This window comes from Sander vitreus, chromosome 12 (genome assembly GCF_031162955.1).
Source record: "Sander vitreus isolate 19-12246 chromosome 12, sanVit1, whole genome shotgun sequence".
In the NCBI taxonomy this organism is placed as follows: domain Eukaryota; kingdom Metazoa; phylum Chordata; class Actinopteri; order Perciformes; family Percidae; genus Sander; species Sander vitreus.
This window is the reverse complement of record NC_135866.1, coordinates 5,654,328-5,670,750: the sequence shown is the minus strand read 5'-3', so window position 1 is coordinate 5,670,750 and position 16,423 is coordinate 5,654,328. Positions and strand designations below refer to the sequence as shown.

At 42.6% G+C, this 16,423-nt stretch overlaps 2 protein-coding genes across 2 annotated transcripts; both read left to right on the top strand.

The window, feature by feature from the left end:
• Positions 1-30: 30 nt before the first annotated feature.
• Positions 31-4,777, top strand: LOC144526825 (uncharacterized). The gene is made up of 2 exons (XM_078264493.1): positions 31-414; positions 1,142-4,777. The coding sequence occupies exons 1-2, from the start codon at positions 147-149 to the stop codon at positions 2,125-2,127; spliced, it is 1,254 nt and encodes a 417-aa protein (XP_078120619.1). The 5' UTR covers positions 31-146; the 3' UTR covers positions 2,128-4,777.
• Positions 4,778-5,359: 582 nt separating this feature from the next.
• Positions 5,360-16,275, top strand: LOC144526566 (uncharacterized). Its single transcript, XM_078264118.1, has 4 exons — positions 5,360-5,829; positions 7,344-7,919; positions 11,580-12,320; positions 12,915-16,275. The coding sequence occupies exons 1-4, from the start codon at positions 5,592-5,594 to the stop codon at positions 13,706-13,708; spliced, it is 2,349 nt and encodes a 782-aa protein (XP_078120244.1). The 5' UTR covers positions 5,360-5,591; the 3' UTR covers positions 13,709-16,275.
• The last annotated feature ends 148 nt before the right edge of the window (positions 16,276-16,423 follow it).

Sequence of the window (16,423 nt, the reverse complement as noted above, 5' to 3'; positions counted from 1 at the left end):
TCACATCCGCCATCTAATTTTCCCGGAAATAAACAAAAATAAAACCACTGGGAAGCTGCTTCGCCTCACTGCAGAAGCCCAGCTGTTTAATAAAGCTTGGCATTTGCTTCTACAGTGTTTTTATTTATATTCACTCGGGACGGAGGATGTCTTTCCCCTCCTCTTTCGGTTCGCAGGTTGCGGCCATCATGGATGTGTTAGCGAAAGCTGCGGTCGCCGAAATAACGAAGCTGGTGGAGGACGGTAATGTGATGCTGCGCCTGGAGATGTGTCGGAGGGACAGCGAGATTCAGGAGCTCAAAACAAGTTTGAAGCTGATGGAGGTTGAACTCTGCAACGCTCAGGAAGCCGCCGCGACCCGAGCTACGCAGGACAAACCGGAACAAACAGCCGGGAATCGGGTACCGCGAAAAGGTGAGCAATAACTGGTAAGCTACAGTAAGGTTAGCTCCCACATCTAGTTCTGTGGGAGAGAACCGTCACACCAAACTCTATTCAAAAAGTCTGAAATTCAGATTTTCCATTCCTATGCACAACATTTCTTGCTTAATACACACAACTTAAGATCCTTAACGATTTTAATGGTCTCTTGTTAAATTCGACTTAAAGACAAATCACTTATTTTAATACAATCTAAACTATTAGCTAGATTGTAGCCTAAGTAACGTTACGAATGCCATCAATGCTGTTAGGCACTCATTGTTTTGTTTTTTTCACAATTCACAACAATTCAATCTATAAATGACGAAATGATGATTTTTGAGATTTTCCAAGATGACATTCTTAAATTGCTTGTTTTGTCTGAGCAAGAGTCCAAAACCGAACGATTAACTGTAGTTATTTTGTAGGATTTACTTCCAATAAAAATGAAGTAGTGCCAAATAATGACATGTTTGTTTTAAACTGTAGTGTTTGCTTTTATAGCTACACCAACGTTTTCACCTCAAGTCAAGCATACATTTTGTTGTTGTGATATTTCGATTTTTTTTATTTACAGCGATTCCATCCATTATTGGATACAGAAAATGCTCACAAAACCAGGTGGATGGAAACACATCTACTGTGTCCTTGCTTAATGGACTTGGATTTGTGAAGTCAAAGTCTAATATCTACCTGCAATTTTTATTTCTGTCAATTGCAGATAAAAAAGAAGATGAGGAAACATGCGCAGTGTATCTGGAACCAAAGTCTGCTCATTCACTGTGCCAGCCCGGCCATGGAACGGAGGAGAGCCATGACATGAGCCCAGCGGTGAAACACGAGCCCGCCGATGTACTCGCCACACAGGAAACAGCAGACAACACTGGAACGGCAGACGTTTGCTTTGAGCTGGGAGAGCCAGATGACCTGATCTGGCCTCCTCCTGCTTGTAGCATGTTTGAGAAAGGCTCTGTTTCAATGCAGCCGCACATATCGCTTTTCTCACCTCATGCTGAGCAATATGTCGCTCCTAGAAATACAGAAAGTCAACATAACTCTTCATCAGCCGCAGCAGAGGGAATTGCAGATGATTCCTTAAGTGTGCCGATAAAAGTAGAGGTAGATATTCACCCCATGTGCATGGGAAGTACCACTTTAGAGTCTGTTCCTAATGAACAGTTCAGACGTGCTTCACACCCTGCAGTCAGTCAGGACCCGTGCTCGCAACAGGCTGGGCCATCACTAGCCCCGCCCCATCCACAGAGGGCCACAGCAGCCAGTTTAGGATCACACACAGAGGATCACATCCTCAATAGAAACCACCTAAGAGCAAAACGGCTAATGAACGTTTGGCGAACAAACCAGAAACTGTTCATCTGCTCGGTCTGCAACAGGGGTTTCCCTCGCATGTCTCAGCTTGAAGAACACAAGGCCTCCCACCAACTCTTTAAACCTTTCAGGTGCCTCGAATGCGGGAAATCGTTCACACAGAAGACCCGGCTGAAGACGCACCAGAGTGTGCACACGGGGGAGAGGCCGTTCAGTTGCAAAATCTGCGGCAAAATGTTTTCCAGGCAGGACAACTGCCTGAGGCACGAGCGCTTCCACAGCGGGCTGAAGCCGCACAGCTGCGGACAGTGTGGCAAAAGCTTCACTGTGCTGGGTAACCTCAAAATCCATCAAGAGATTCACCTGCAAGGAAGATAGCGCTCAGAAAACAATTTTCCCGGTGCGCTTTGACAGTTTGAATGAATCGAATGCAACCATCCAATGTATGCTAGGGGTGTAAATCATCATTTTTTTTATCACAATACCATGTTATATTGATTCTTTGGACAACAATAGGATATTTGCTGATATCTTAAAAGTCTGTCACTATGTGATTTTGATTCAATTCAGGGCCCTGCTGTCCATACGAGACGATATGATTAATGCCCATTTAACACCGTTCCATTTATTTCAACTCTGGAGAAGCAACTAAAATATGATTAGACAATTTTAGTACTGAGCTCTTCCAGACGTTTCAATAAAACAATAAATACAAAGTGGGAATCTAAAATAAAGAGGCATCTTACAGATGATATGTATCGATATCTTAACTTTGCATTTGATCATACTGGATCGTGGATCATTGAATCGATATATCCGTCCAGATCGATGTATCGTTACACCCCTAATGTCTGCATTGCATTTCAGGGAGCAAAGCAGGGTTGCTGGCAGTGTTCAAGGAAACATTTGACTGTTATGTTTACAAATTGCTGTAACCAGTGTACTGCATATGTTGCAGACTCATCATATCGCCCAAACATACCCCGCACACATACTGTATTTACACTTGTAGTTGTGAAATTCATAATTGGGGATTTCAGCCTTGAAATCCAGTAGTGGTGTTGATTTTAGATAGATTTACAGCCATGCAACAGTTTCCCTGCAACGAGCCAATGCACTTTATTAAAGGAACACGCCAACTTATTGGGACTTTAGCTTATTCACCGTATCCCCCAGAGTTAGATAAGTCCATACATCTGTGCGTGTCGTAACTCTGTCTGACGCACCCAGCGCTGGCCTCGCTTAGCACAGATCCTGGAGGTAACCGGCTCCATCTAGCCTACTGCTCCGCCAACATTTTCCTATTTACATGTGATTTGTATAGTCACAGCGTGTACAAATAACGAGGTCACATGAAACACAGCCATCTTCTAACCGTATACATACTGGGAACTATATTCTCAGAGGGCGAAGCACTGCTACTTGGGCGGAGTGATTTGCTCGCAGCACCTGAGAAGCCCCGTGGTTGAGGAGCAGAGAGTAACAGCGGTGCTTTTCAGGTGTTGCGCTAATCACTCCGCCCAAGTAGCAGTGCTTCGCCTTCTGAGAATATAGTTCCCAGTATGTATACGGTTAGAAGATGGCTGTGTCTCATGTGACCTTGTTATTTGTACACGCTGTGACTATACAAATCACAACATGGAAATAGGAACATGTTGGCGTTATTTTGTCACTTATTGGGAGCAGTAGGCTAGATGGAGCCGGTTACCTCCAGGATCTGTGCTAAGCTAGGCTAGCGGTGGGTGCGTCAGACAGAGTTACGACACGCACGGAGATGAGAAGGGTACGTATGGACTTATCTAACTCTGGGGGATACGGTGAATAAGCTAAAGTCCCAATAAATCGGCGTGTTCCTTTAAGCAGGTTGGGTATCTGCCGTGACATGAACGTTCCATATTAAAAACACTCTTTATCAATGTCATAAAATGTAAGTTGCGCTGCCAGTAAAATAAGTTCAGTAACTGCGGGCTGAATTTCTTGGCTTGTGTCACCTTACATAATAATAATTCTATTTAGTTCCATGCAATTTCAGAAAAAGAACAGTTATCAGATCAGTACCCAGCACTTCAGGTATAGGAATATGTATCGGGAGAGAAAAAGTTGGACCGATGCATGCCTAGCTTTTCCAGTTTTATCATGATCTTACTGTTCATAGAGGAGTTTAGTGCCTTGGAAATGTTCAGATATCCTCTCACTGATTGGTACTTTTCTTTTGTAATGCTCCTTTTGTCCCTGGACCTTTCCAGATACGGACTGTGTATGGAACCTAAAATGACTTGTCACACCTTGATTACACACAAGTAGTCCTCTAAAAACAGTGACGATGATTTACTGTGTTATATAGTAAAGGGAGTGTGATTGTGTGCCTGTGCAATCATTTATTGTGTTATATATTTGCACTTTATTTAAAATTGTCTGTAGATATTTGTGTTCTCTAGTTATGTATGTTGATGTTCCCAATGTTTCCTTTTTTTCCCATTTTGGCTTAAAGGTTCTAACTTTCCCAAGCAGGATTTTTTAGTATATAAGGATATATATATATATATATATATATATATATATTATATTATATGCCTGCTTATTTTTTCCGTAACTTATTTTTATAACATTGTATAGTGTTTATATACAGTATATCTGATTTTTTCCTCTTTGTTTTGAGTGAGCTTTCTATGTTCTGAGTAAATGAATATGGTAGAATAAAATCATATTTTGTTGGGAGAAAAAGGGACCTATAAATAAATGATAAAGTAAGTTAATGGTTGTCAACGTCCCTTGTGTCTCAGTGTGTGCTGGGGCAGGCCAGTTTACAATACCGTTAGTTAAGGGTGGCAAAAAAGTCAAATTTCAGGGCACCTGGATAGCTCGCTTGGTAGAGTGTGTGCCCCATGTACAAAGGCTCAGTCCTTGTTGCAGCGGTCGTAGGTTCAACTCCGACCTGCGGCCCTTTGCTGCATGTCATTCCCCCTCTCTCTCCCCTTTCACATATTCAGCTGTTCTATATAATAAAGGCCTAAAATGGCCAAAAAAATCTCCTTAGGTCAACTGTAAAATGTAATGTTGTTTAACAGTGCTAAAATACATTTGTTAAAATAAGAGGTGTCGTTATCGATCCCGAAAGGGAAACTCACAAAAATAAGTACAGATACATAGAGAAAAGAAAAGAAAAACAAGTATTGTTTTAAGCAAGTTTTCTTATGTTTATCAACTTCTATTTCATTTATGTTAATTTTATTGTATTCATTTATTTGACAGGGATGATACATACAGGCATTGTTATATTTAAATAAAAGACAACCAATGCAATGTATGTAGCTAGGACTTCTAGCCGTAACTAATATGCAGTCTGTGTCCCTGGTTTTTAAGGGATTAAAAAAAAACAACTCTACAAGTTTTATAAGCATATAAAGACAAACTATAAAACAACCACTACAAAGAGTAATTGTAACAACAATGACTGAAAACAATTATTTTATAGGTTACTGCTGCTTGGATTATTTCTTATATGTTTGTAATGTTTGCTGGTAAAAAAAAAAACTGGGCTAACCTCGGAAGTGACTCTGCAATATGCGTTGCGCCTTCCCGCCTGTTTTACGGTATTTATGTCATCACTTCCGTAAAACGAGAACTTGTGTTTATTCTTTGTACCAATTAGCTTCTGCTAGCTGAAAGCGCTACACATTAAAACCAACAGAAAGCTAACCCTTTGGCTGCAGTTTATGTACAGGCAGCGGCTTCAGCAATGACCTGTTTCGGCTAGCTAATGCGACTGAGACACTTTTCTCGCTTTAAAGTTAAGGCTTCGCTGCCACTTTGTTGTTGTTTTTTTGTTGTTTTTTTTAACAATGCTGAGCAGCGTCGCTCTGCGGGCTCAGATTGCCTCCATAATCGATGCCCTGTCCAAAGCAGCCGTGGCAGAAATCGCCAAAGTTGTGGAGGATGGCGTGGTGGAGTTGCGGCTGGAAATGTGTCAGCGTGAAAATGACATCAAGAAGCTAAAGGGCAACATTGAGGTTCTGCACGACGAGCTGAGATCACTGCAGGAAAGAGTGACCCTGCGACCTGACAGCCATGGCAGAGATGGTAAGATGGAAATGACTACAAACCTAAAACTCTCTTTATCTTAACCGGGGATAAATCTGACTGGGATACACTCTCTTACATCGCACTGTATCTATACACTCTCTTACATCACACTGTATTTTAACCTGGCATAAATCTGACCGGGATACACTCTTACAGAAAAACTGGACTTGCATCATGTATTTTCACATCAACTCTTAATATTCTTGGACAATTATGTTCAATAATTATCTGGTGCAATAATTTATCAGCTACATGTGCAATATCTGTTATGTACTTCTGCTACTTATATTCACACTGTACTTATTTATGTTCGTACTTTATGTTCACACTGTACTACAATAGAATTTGTTTAATCCATTGTTTTAGAAACAATCTTTTTAACCTGATCTCACTTTACTTCCACTTAACGTTTTTATTTCTTACAGGAGCTATGTTACTTTGTTACTTTATACACTTATTGACTTGCTCTTTTCTTACTCTTTTTTACCTTGAATTTGACTGTAAGCAACAGCAACTAAACAATTTTCCTGAGGAGATCAATAAAGTATTCTGATTCTGACATCGCACCTTACTTAACCTGGGATAAATCTGACTGGGATGCACTCTTAAATCGCACCTTATTTAACCTGGGATAAATCTGACTGGGATACACTCTTAAATCGCACCTTATTTAACCTGGGATAAATCTGACTGGGATACACTCTCTTAAATCACACCTTATTTAACCTGGGATAAATCTGACTGGGATACACTCTCTTAAATCACACCTTACTTAACCAGGGATAAATCTGACTGGGATACACTCTCTTAAATCACACCTTACTTAACCAGGGATAAATCTGACTGGGATACACTCTCTTAAATCACACCTTACTTAATCTGGGATAAATCTGACTGGGATACACTCTCTTACATCACCCTTTACTATTACACTGATGTAGGACAGGGTTTCTTAGGGATGGGAATCTGTTTCTTGACACCCATCTGACTTTGGTGTTTACCTGAGGACCTCTACATCTCTGCAAGGCTCTGTCTATCTGCGGGGGTTTGAATAAAAATGTACCTTGTGAAATAACCTGCTCACATTTATAAACACTGCCACATAGGTGGTTGACTGGCAGCAGTAATGTATCAGCTACAAAAGACCCTGTGTCCTTTTTTTTACATTTATTTTTTTTAAATTGGACGAGAGAGGACCGCTTTGCTCGAGTGTCCTCACTTAGCACGTTGTGTCATGTTTTTGAGAAATTGTTATGTAACAGTTTAGATTTCACTAACACTTTGTTTCTAAACTATAACAGTGTGAAATGAAAGTGTGACATACCTGTACAATTGAGGATCACAAAAAGTGTGTTTCAGCCCAGACACACCTCCCTCCTTATTTTGGTCCCCATTATTTTTGGAATGAATTTTTACTGTTTTACCAGTTTTATTGCACAGACTTAATTATGACATTAACATTTGAACTACTTTGAACACTGTTCTACAACTTTATCATTGCCTCTCCACAGATAGTCAGAATGATGTTGGTGATGAGAGGAGCTTGCTTGAGCATGGGCCCGCTGATAAGGACCCAAACAGCCTGTCCATACCTGAGGTGCAGGTGAAATGTGAACCTGTGGAGGAAGGAAGTGAAGAGGCCAGAGAAGAAGAACTGGGCTCGTATGACAGGGACAGCGCGCAGTGGAGGCTGACAACGCAAACTCCGGCAGGACGCAACAACTCTGACTATTTAAACCTAGGACAGAACCCCGTGTCGTGTCTCCCTGAATCTTCTCTGGACACGGGACTGGCCGCGCCCTGCAGCAGCTCCTCTGGGTGTCAGCAGAGCGCCTTCGGCCGCGGGCTGCTGGGTTACAGTCCGTACCGTAACTCGTACAACATCGCGCGGAGGAGGACGGTGAAGAGGTTAATGTTTAAGAAAGGCTTCATCTGTCCATACTGCGGTAAATGTTTTGAGCGAGCCGGGCACCTGGAGAGGCATAAAAGGATACACACTGGCGAAAAACCTTACCGCTGCGAGATATGCGGGAGACGCTTCAATCAGAAATGCAGCCTAAAGGAGCACATGAAGATACACAAAAGATGTAAGTAGCAGCGCCGGGACGATGTGCTTTTGTCCCGATTCGATTCTTTCACGATAACATGGGTGGTGATTCGATTTGTATTGAGATTTTCATTTATTGCGATTCTAGAAGAATTTTCTTTTCTTTTCCTTTAACAAAAACAAAATGTTGAATAATACACTTCTAGAGAAAATATATCATGAGACATTTCTAAACACTAATTGTTTTCTAAGAAGAATGCACATCACAAGTCAGTCAGTCTGACATTTATTTCATTTGTAAAGACATAATGTGGATTTTCTGTATTTTCTGCTTTCACTCTGTTTTGCTGGAAACGGATATGATGGAGTCGCCATCAGCGGTATCGTATAAACAGAAAATATTTAGGTGATTAAAAAATATCCATCTCTTTAAAAAAAGCAGTTTGTCGCCTGAAGCTCATTACAAGGAAAGAGGGAAAGACTTTTTCAAGCGTCAGTTCGATTAGATCTAAAATGCAAAGCAGGGTGTCGCCCCAAAAGAGTCACTTAGGCAATATTGTCTTGAGAAATGTTTGAAAATGAAGAAATTCTTTCCGTCTGTCTTGCTGCTCCGGGAGGGTCAGGAGGTTTGGCTGTGGGGCTGGTGGGGAGTGAGTGTCTTGCCCAAGGTCCCTTCAGCAGGGGCAGGATTAGTGAGGCTCACAGGGCCGCGAGGGATCAAACCTAGATGCCTGTGATAGGGCTGCACGACTTGAGGAAAATATCAGATTGTGACTATTTTGACTGATCTTGCGATATGATTCATGATATTGGAGGGAATGATCATTTTTGTATCATTATTCTCATTTTCTGCAATATTTAAAAATTAAATGATTTATAGTGTGATTTATGCGAGGATCTGTACCAAACAAGATTTTTTTTCTTTTGTCCATAGGATAGGATTTGTAGGCCGGGATGTCTCTGCAGCACCACAATACTTCATTCAGAACAGTTTGACACATATTTTGCCTTGAACAAATATTGCACCCCCCCCCCCCTCCTGCGATTTGGATATTGCACTAGTTCAATTGCAATTTTGATAAAATTGCCAATAATTGTGCAGCCCTAGCCTGTGATCCCTGTCTCTCTGCCTGCATACAGTATTCATATTTAACTGGATGATTGCATAAATGATTCTCTTAAAGTTAGGGCTGCTTGATCATGGAAAAAAAATCCTAATCACGATTTATTTTGGTCAATATTGAAATCACGACTATTACTCAATGACTTGGAAACACGTTACTTACTTACTTACTCCTCTTCATCCTCTATGGGACATAAGGCTTCAATGAGCACTCTCTATTGCATTTGGTCCCTGGCAGCATGTTGGACCTCTCCCCATGACAGGTTCATCTGTTCCAGCTCTTGTGTCACAGTTCTGCGCCAGGTGGTTTTGGGCCTCCCAGGTTTTATTTTGCCAGGTGGTGTCCATCTTAAGGCGACTTTTGCTCTATCCTCAACACATGTCCTCAACACGTGTCCTAGCCATCTCAGGCGTCTGTGCGTAATCTCCTTGGTGATTCTCCGGCTTCCCGTTTTCTTGTGCAGTACATTGTTGGAGATCTTATTAGGCCAAAAGATCTGGCATATTCGTCGGAGGCATCCGTTATGGAAAGTTCCATTCTCCTCATGTCTGTTTTGACAACTCGCCAGCTCTCTGAACCGTACAGCAGAACAGACTTTACATTGCAGTTATATAGGAGCATCTTCGTTTTAAAGGTGCACTATGCGTTCCTGCATGGTTTCAGCACAATTTCATTTTTGTCTTAAATCGTAGGCATCTCTCCTTGAGCCGCTAGCTGCCTGCTCCCTGAATACACTGTGAAAAAGCCCGGTCTCGGGAGACAACACAGGGGGTCGTAAACGTCAAACAAAGACTAGAGGCACAGGATAGGCACCAAAATACAACAAACACGTTCCAGCCAATCACTGACAAGATGGTTGGGGGAGGGGGTGGGGGTTAGTTACAGTTAGTCAGTTAGTCATGACAGTTACGGAAACATCGGGGGAGGGGCGAGCTTGCTCTGTTTTGTTTTGAATTTACTTGGAACCTCAACAGAAGTAACGTCATGCAGGAACGCATAGTGCACCTTTAAGGCTGTATTGTTTTGATCTCCAGATGGGACGGAGTTGGGAGAAGGCACCCTGAGCATTAATTGCACAGCCCTACTTAAAGTTCATAGCATAAAGACTTCCCTTGGATCTTGAATAATGTTTAAAATGGGTGTGACTCTCCGCAAACGTTTCTCTGAATTGGAAGCTCGTCTATATCGCCCTGACACGTTGGTAGCTAGTATCTCTGTTATTTTTGTCCTCCGTCTCGGAGTCTTGGTTCAGTTCACAGTTGGAAGTCTCTGGCTGTGACATTCCTCGGCGTCACAGCAAGCAGAGAAAAACTCTATGGTTTAGGCCAGACGGGAGGAAAAGGGGGGGGGGGGATGGTGACTTTAAAAGTGCCCCGCTGACAGCTGTGTTTGCCTGGCTGGTTCATAAGAAGGCCAGCCTTTTAATATCCTCTCTGCTTCCCCAGGGCGAGACTTATTGGATATTTATTACTGGGGGTCACATCTCACTTCATGTTCTTGCCCAAATTACTGTAAGGCTGTTTTTAAGTGGCAGCAAGCAGCTTTCCCTTTTTATCCATGATTTTTCCATCTGTGCTGTCGAATCAATAATGCTTCCACACATTTCCTCTTCAGACGGATTGGTGTCGGGACGTTTCGTTCAGCACGGCTCGGCAATTTTCCCTGATTTGCGTTAACGGAGAACTTCATTGCCTAATTTGCTGAGGGCTGTAGCGCGTACAATAGATTGGGGTGTAAATTTTTACAAACCTGGTTCTTACAGACAATGATTCTTGACAGATTAACACAAATTGGATGTTTTTGCGTTCTAGTGCATCTGTATCTGAATATACTGTACAGATTATCGGGAAAGGTCATGGGGAGACCGGGACGTAAACACGGGGACAGACTGGTTTGGGGATAAATGCATTAAACTGGTATAAACTAAAAGGATATGAGGAATAGGGGTGGAACAAAATATCAATACTGCAATATATCAGTATTGTATATGTCAGTATTGTGCATGTCCTTTTTCGTGCGATAAAAGTATCGATACGCTGGCGTCAAATATGGATATTTTAATGAATAAAATAGGGCGCTCTAAATACATTTCCCTGCTCCCAGCGTGGTTACTTCATGGCTCTTCGAGGTGGCGCTCAACACATGAACGAGGGGAAACCATATAACATATGTTAACTAGCCTAAGAGGAAGAGGTTTTCAACGGGATGGCAGAAAGCAGTTTGAGGAAAATAACCGATGCCCCCCAGCCACGTTTAAGTCCAAAGTCTGGACTCAGAGTTGCTCTATAATTGTCATTTTAAATTTACAGAGTGAAAACTTGTGCTGCAGAATTGTGCTGTTTTCTAACAGTTTGGACTTGCAGTGAATAAAGAGAAAAAAACCTGCACTTAACCTTCTCGCAGGCATTTTGTGTTCCCATATCATAATGTGTAATTATAGGATTGGCTAGCAATCTATTGATTATCACAGAATTGCGATTAAATTAATTTGAAAAGCAACCTTTGCATGACTTACATACTATATATGGCCACATGTTAATTGCATTTTCTTCATTGACTTCTTTCTACTTAAACAGGTATTGAGCCCCGTCCACTTGAGATCAAAGTGGGCAAAGAGAAACAGACTCCCGAGGGGAATCCATGTGCCGATACTCCTCGCACCGAAAAAGAGAGCCAGGGGGAAGCTGAGGACGGCCTACCTAAGAACGAGGATATTCTCGCAACACCCGTACACGTCAAATCTGAGCCGGCAGAGGAGAACCTATTACAACCAGCGTTTCACGGAGGAACCGAGGAGACGGGGGACAGCCTCAGTGAGAACTTCCCAACATTTGAGAGAGACAGCCAGCAGTGGATGACCAGATTACACGGGCAAAACCACGCGGAGATCAGCGGCGAAGTGTATCTGGGCAGCTCGGCTTTCCCGGGGAAAGCTCAGTTACTGCCGCCGCCAGTCGAAGCTTCTTGTAGCACGTTCTCCTTTCCAGGGAAACCGTACAGGGAGCTCAAAAACAGCATGGTCTCCCAAACGCCGTACGGATCCCCAGACACGCTTCTATCAAGCGAGGCGGGCTTGCACGGAATGGCGGCAGCCGCGCTGAGTCACCACAGACCGAGAGGAACCAGGTCGATTCAGATGATCAAACCAAAGAAAAGCTTTGTCTGCCAGTACTGCAGCAAGGTCTTTGAGCGTGTCGGCCACCTCGAAAGACACTTACGAATTCATACCGGGGAGAAGCCGTACGGTTGCCATATCTGCGGGAGGTGCTTCAATCAGAAGAGTAGCCTCAAGGGCCACATGAAGACGCACAGGAATGGTAAGAGGCCAACGGTGTCCGTCCCAGATAACATAACCAGGGTTGTAATCTAACAAAATACAAATACTTTTTTTGTTCATCAATCATTTGATCCATAAAATGGCAGACAGTGGTAAAAGAAATGCCCATCACATTTTCCTAAAGTCCAAGTTGTCAATGTGCTTGTATTGTCCAACCAACACTCTGAAATGCAAAATATTTGGTTGATTATCATTGAAGACCATGAAACTAGCAAATATTCACATTTGAGAAGATGGAACAAGTTATTTTCATTACACGTCTGTAAGGTGATGTAATGACAATAAAGCACTTTTCACATTTTGGGGAAAAAAAAAAAAAAAAGACTTTGACGATTAATCTGTAACCAAAACATTGTCTATCCGAAGGTGACACACAGGCAATAGGTTTTTACAAAAAAGTGGGTTTTCTAAAAAAATAAAAAATAAATTAAAATAGTAGATAGAAATATAAGTCTTGAAATAGAGTCCAGAAAATACATAAATAAATAATAAATAAATTAGGAGCACAACAAAAAGTTCATCTGTTAACACTATTTGCTCATTTAATTCTGTCGCCTTTTGTTTTTCTGAAAAGGGGAGAACGCAGACGTGCTGGAGGCTCATCACCTGATGTTTACGATGCCCGATAGCCAGCCGTTGAAGAACCTGGCAGAAGCCAAGACCGGACTGTCAGCTTTAGAGGAACAGTTCCTGGGCACCGCGTACGGCGAGGCAGCTGGTGAGCAAACAGTGACGGTTAAGCTGGAGCCAAACGGGGAGGATTTCCAAACTCTACTGACTGACAATGGCACCGGAGCGCCCGACCACAGGCAGCTGTGGACATCTGGGATAGAGAAGAGTAGTGATCCTGACCAAACGGTCTGCGTGCTTTTACATGATGCCAAGTATCACCTCAATCCTGCTGCTGGAGCAGCCAACGGGCAGCAGGGATTCACATCACCGATAAGGGATCTGCCTTTTCTAGACGACAAAGAAAAGGAAGAAACGATGCACAATAATCAGTATTCTATGATGGGTATGCAATCCAGAAGCTCTGATATGACGCTGGCACCTGAGCTGCAAGATCAACATATTGCATCAGAGGCGGCTGTGAATGAGTACACAGCACTGAGTGATAGGACTCGCGAGGGAGGTGTGTTTGAATTTAATATGAGTGCCTCAGGCAACCAGGCGGACAACTGTGACGGGGATGCCGCCAGGCAAAATGGCTTTATATGCTCAAGTTGTGGGCAAAGCTTTGACAGTTTTAATTTATTTCAGAGGCACCAGTGTAAAAATATCACAGAGCAATCCTTCAGCTGTGAGATATGTGGTAAGATTTTCAATCAGATGAGCATCCTGAAATTGCACCTTAAACTTCATGCATGATATACACAACAAAAGGAGAACTACGCGATTCTCCACCAAGCTTCATCACATTCAGTCATAACACATGGCAAAGTGCAGACGGTCGACAAGCCAATGTGACATCTAAATAAATGCTCGGCATGTCCCAAAAGTAAATGCAGAAGAACAAAAAAAAAAAATCATTAGTTTTCTATTTGCAGTACTGATTAATTACAATCTTCTTCGCAGTAAAGTCAGTCTGTTTAGCTTCTGTCACATTTCCAGTACAACATGTACTTTGCACAAAATGTTTTCCTTTTAATTTGACCTACTTCATCTCCTCATTTATAAAACACTTTTTTAAAGGTGATTAAGCATTGTTGGGTGTTTGACACTGTTGATCCTTGCTTGCTTAAGCGTGATTTATGCTTCTGCAGAGGCTCCACGCACAACTTCAGCCATAGCCTACGCAAGTGACCTGAAGTTTACACTTGTGCGTCGATCTCTTTAAGAGAATAGCAGGGCCGGCGTGTGTGTGTGCGTGGGGAGTGTGTGGTAGAGCGAGTGAGAGAGTGATGGCGATTAGCTTTGGAGCGAATACCGACTCTGGAGTCAGAGAGAGAGAGAAACAAAGTGCTTTCTGACCACGGTTGGAAATCTGGAGCAGGAAAAGTTAACCCTCTCCTTGATTTCATGTTGTTTATGGAGAAGGAGAACCAGGAAATGAGTCGGGGGGAAATGCAACGCTGCCAAGACACGGCCAAGCGACATGCGTCGCCGCAACATGTAGTTACATTTTCTAAGAAGAGCACGTCAGCCGTAGATTTAACGCAGAAGCATAATTCACGCTTTAAAGCTGGCCAGGTCTGGGCTTTAATTTACTTTTGGCGTCGGTCGGGCAAAAATTCCAATACAATCTTTCTTGGGACCATTTAACCATTAACCGAATAAGAATTTTGACCAAAAAGACTGATGGGGTTAAAGTCACACACACATACACACACACACATACACACACACACAGTGGGGAGAACAAGTATTTGATACACTGCCGATTTTGCAGGTTTTCCCACTTACAAAGCATGTAGAATGTGTATGTAATCGTTATCATAGGTATTCTTCAACTGAGAGTGACGGAATCTAAATCCAAAAATCACATTGTATGATTTTTAAGTAATTAATTTGCATTTTATTGCATGACATAAGTATTTGATACATCAGAAAAGCAGAACTTAATATTTGGTACAGAAACCTTTGTTTGCAATTACAGAGATCATATGTTTCCTGTAGTTCTTGACCAGGTTTGCACACACTGCAGCAGGGATTTTGGCCCACTCCTCCATACAGACCTTCTCCAGATCCTTCAGGTTTCGGCGCTGTCGCTGGGCAATACGGACTTTCAGCTCCCTCCAAAGATTTTCTATTGGGTTCAGGTCTGGAGACTGGCTAGGCCACTCCAGGACCTAGAGATGCTTCTTACGCTCCGTAAGAAGCATCTCAAGGTCCTCCTTAGTTGCCCTGGCTGTGTGTTTCGGCTCGTTGTGATGCTGGAAGACCCTGCCACGACCCATCTTCAATGCTCTTACTGAGGGAAGGAGGTTGTTGGCCAAGATCTCGCGATACATGGCCCCATCCATCCTCCCCTCAATACGGTGCAGTCGTTCTGTCCCCTTTGCAGAAAAGCATCCCCAAAGAATGATGTTTCCACCTCCATGCTTCACGGTTGGGATGGTGTTCTTGGGGTTGTACTCATCATTCTTCTTCCTCCAAACATGGCGAGTGGAGTTTAGACCAAAAAGCTCTATTTTTTGTCTCATCAGACCACATGACCTTCTCCCATTCCTCCTCTGGATCATCCAGATGGTCATTGGCAAACTTCAGATGGGCCTGGACATGCGCTGGCTTGAGCAGGGGGACCTTGCGTGCGCTGCAGGATTTTAATCCATGACGGCGTAGTGCGTTACTAATTGTTTTCTTTGAGACTGTGGTCCCAGCTCTCTTCAGGTCATTGACCAGGTCCTGCCGTGTAGTTCTGGGCTGATCCCTCACCTTCCTCATGATCATTGATGCCCCACGAGGTGAGATCTTGCATGGAGCCCCAGACCGAGGGAGCTTGACCGTCATCTTAAACTTCTTCCATTTTCTAATAATTGCGCCAACAGTTGTTGCCTTCTCACCAAGCTGCTTGCCTATTGTCCTGTAGCCCATCCCAGCCTTGTGCAGGTCTACAATTTTATCCCCGATGTCCTTACACAGCTCTCTGGTCTTGGCCATTGTGGAGAGGTTGGAGTCTGTTGAGTGTGTCTTTTATACAGGTAACAAGTTCAAACAGGTGCAGTTAATACAGGTAATGAGTGGAGAACAGGAGGGCTTCTTAAAGAAAAACTAACAGGTCTGTGAGATCCGGAATTCTTACTGGTTGGTAGGTGATCAAATACTTATGTAATGCAATAAAATGCAAATTCATTATTTAAAAATCATACAATGTGATTTTCTGGATTTTTGTTTTAGATAGGCTATGATAAAAATTACAGACCTCTACATGCTTTGTAAGTAGGAAAACCTGCAAAATGGGTAGTGTATCAAATACTTGTTCTCCCGTGTGTGTGTGTGTGTGATATATATATATATATATATATATATATATATATATATTCTTCCTCCCCTTTTTGTGCTGGTCCGAAAATTGATGCGATCCTTGACTCAAAACCGTGAGTTTTGTGATCCGTTGCACCCCTAATTAGCATCCCTAAATCT

Bases quoted from the DNA above. Each gene is read 5' to 3' on its own strand.
- LOC144526825 (XM_078264493.1), top strand. From the start codon at position 147: ATGTCTTTCCCCTCCTCTTTCGGTTCGCAGGTTGCGGCCATCATGGAT. The intron at 415-1,141 runs GTGAGCAATAAC...TGTCAATTGCAG, and splicing joins GAATCGGGTACCGCGAAAAG to ATAAAAAAGAAGATGAGGAA.
- LOC144526566 (XM_078264118.1), top strand. From the start codon at position 5,592: ATGCTGAGCAGCGTCGCTCTGCGGGCTCAGATTGCCTCCATAATCGAT. The intron at 5,830-7,343 runs GTAAGATGGAAA...GCCTCTCCACAG, and splicing joins TGACAGCCATGGCAGAGATG to ATAGTCAGAATGATGTTGGT. The intron at 7,920-11,579 runs GTAAGTAGCAGC...CTACTTAAACAG, and splicing joins CATGAAGATACACAAAAGAT to GTATTGAGCCCCGTCCACTT.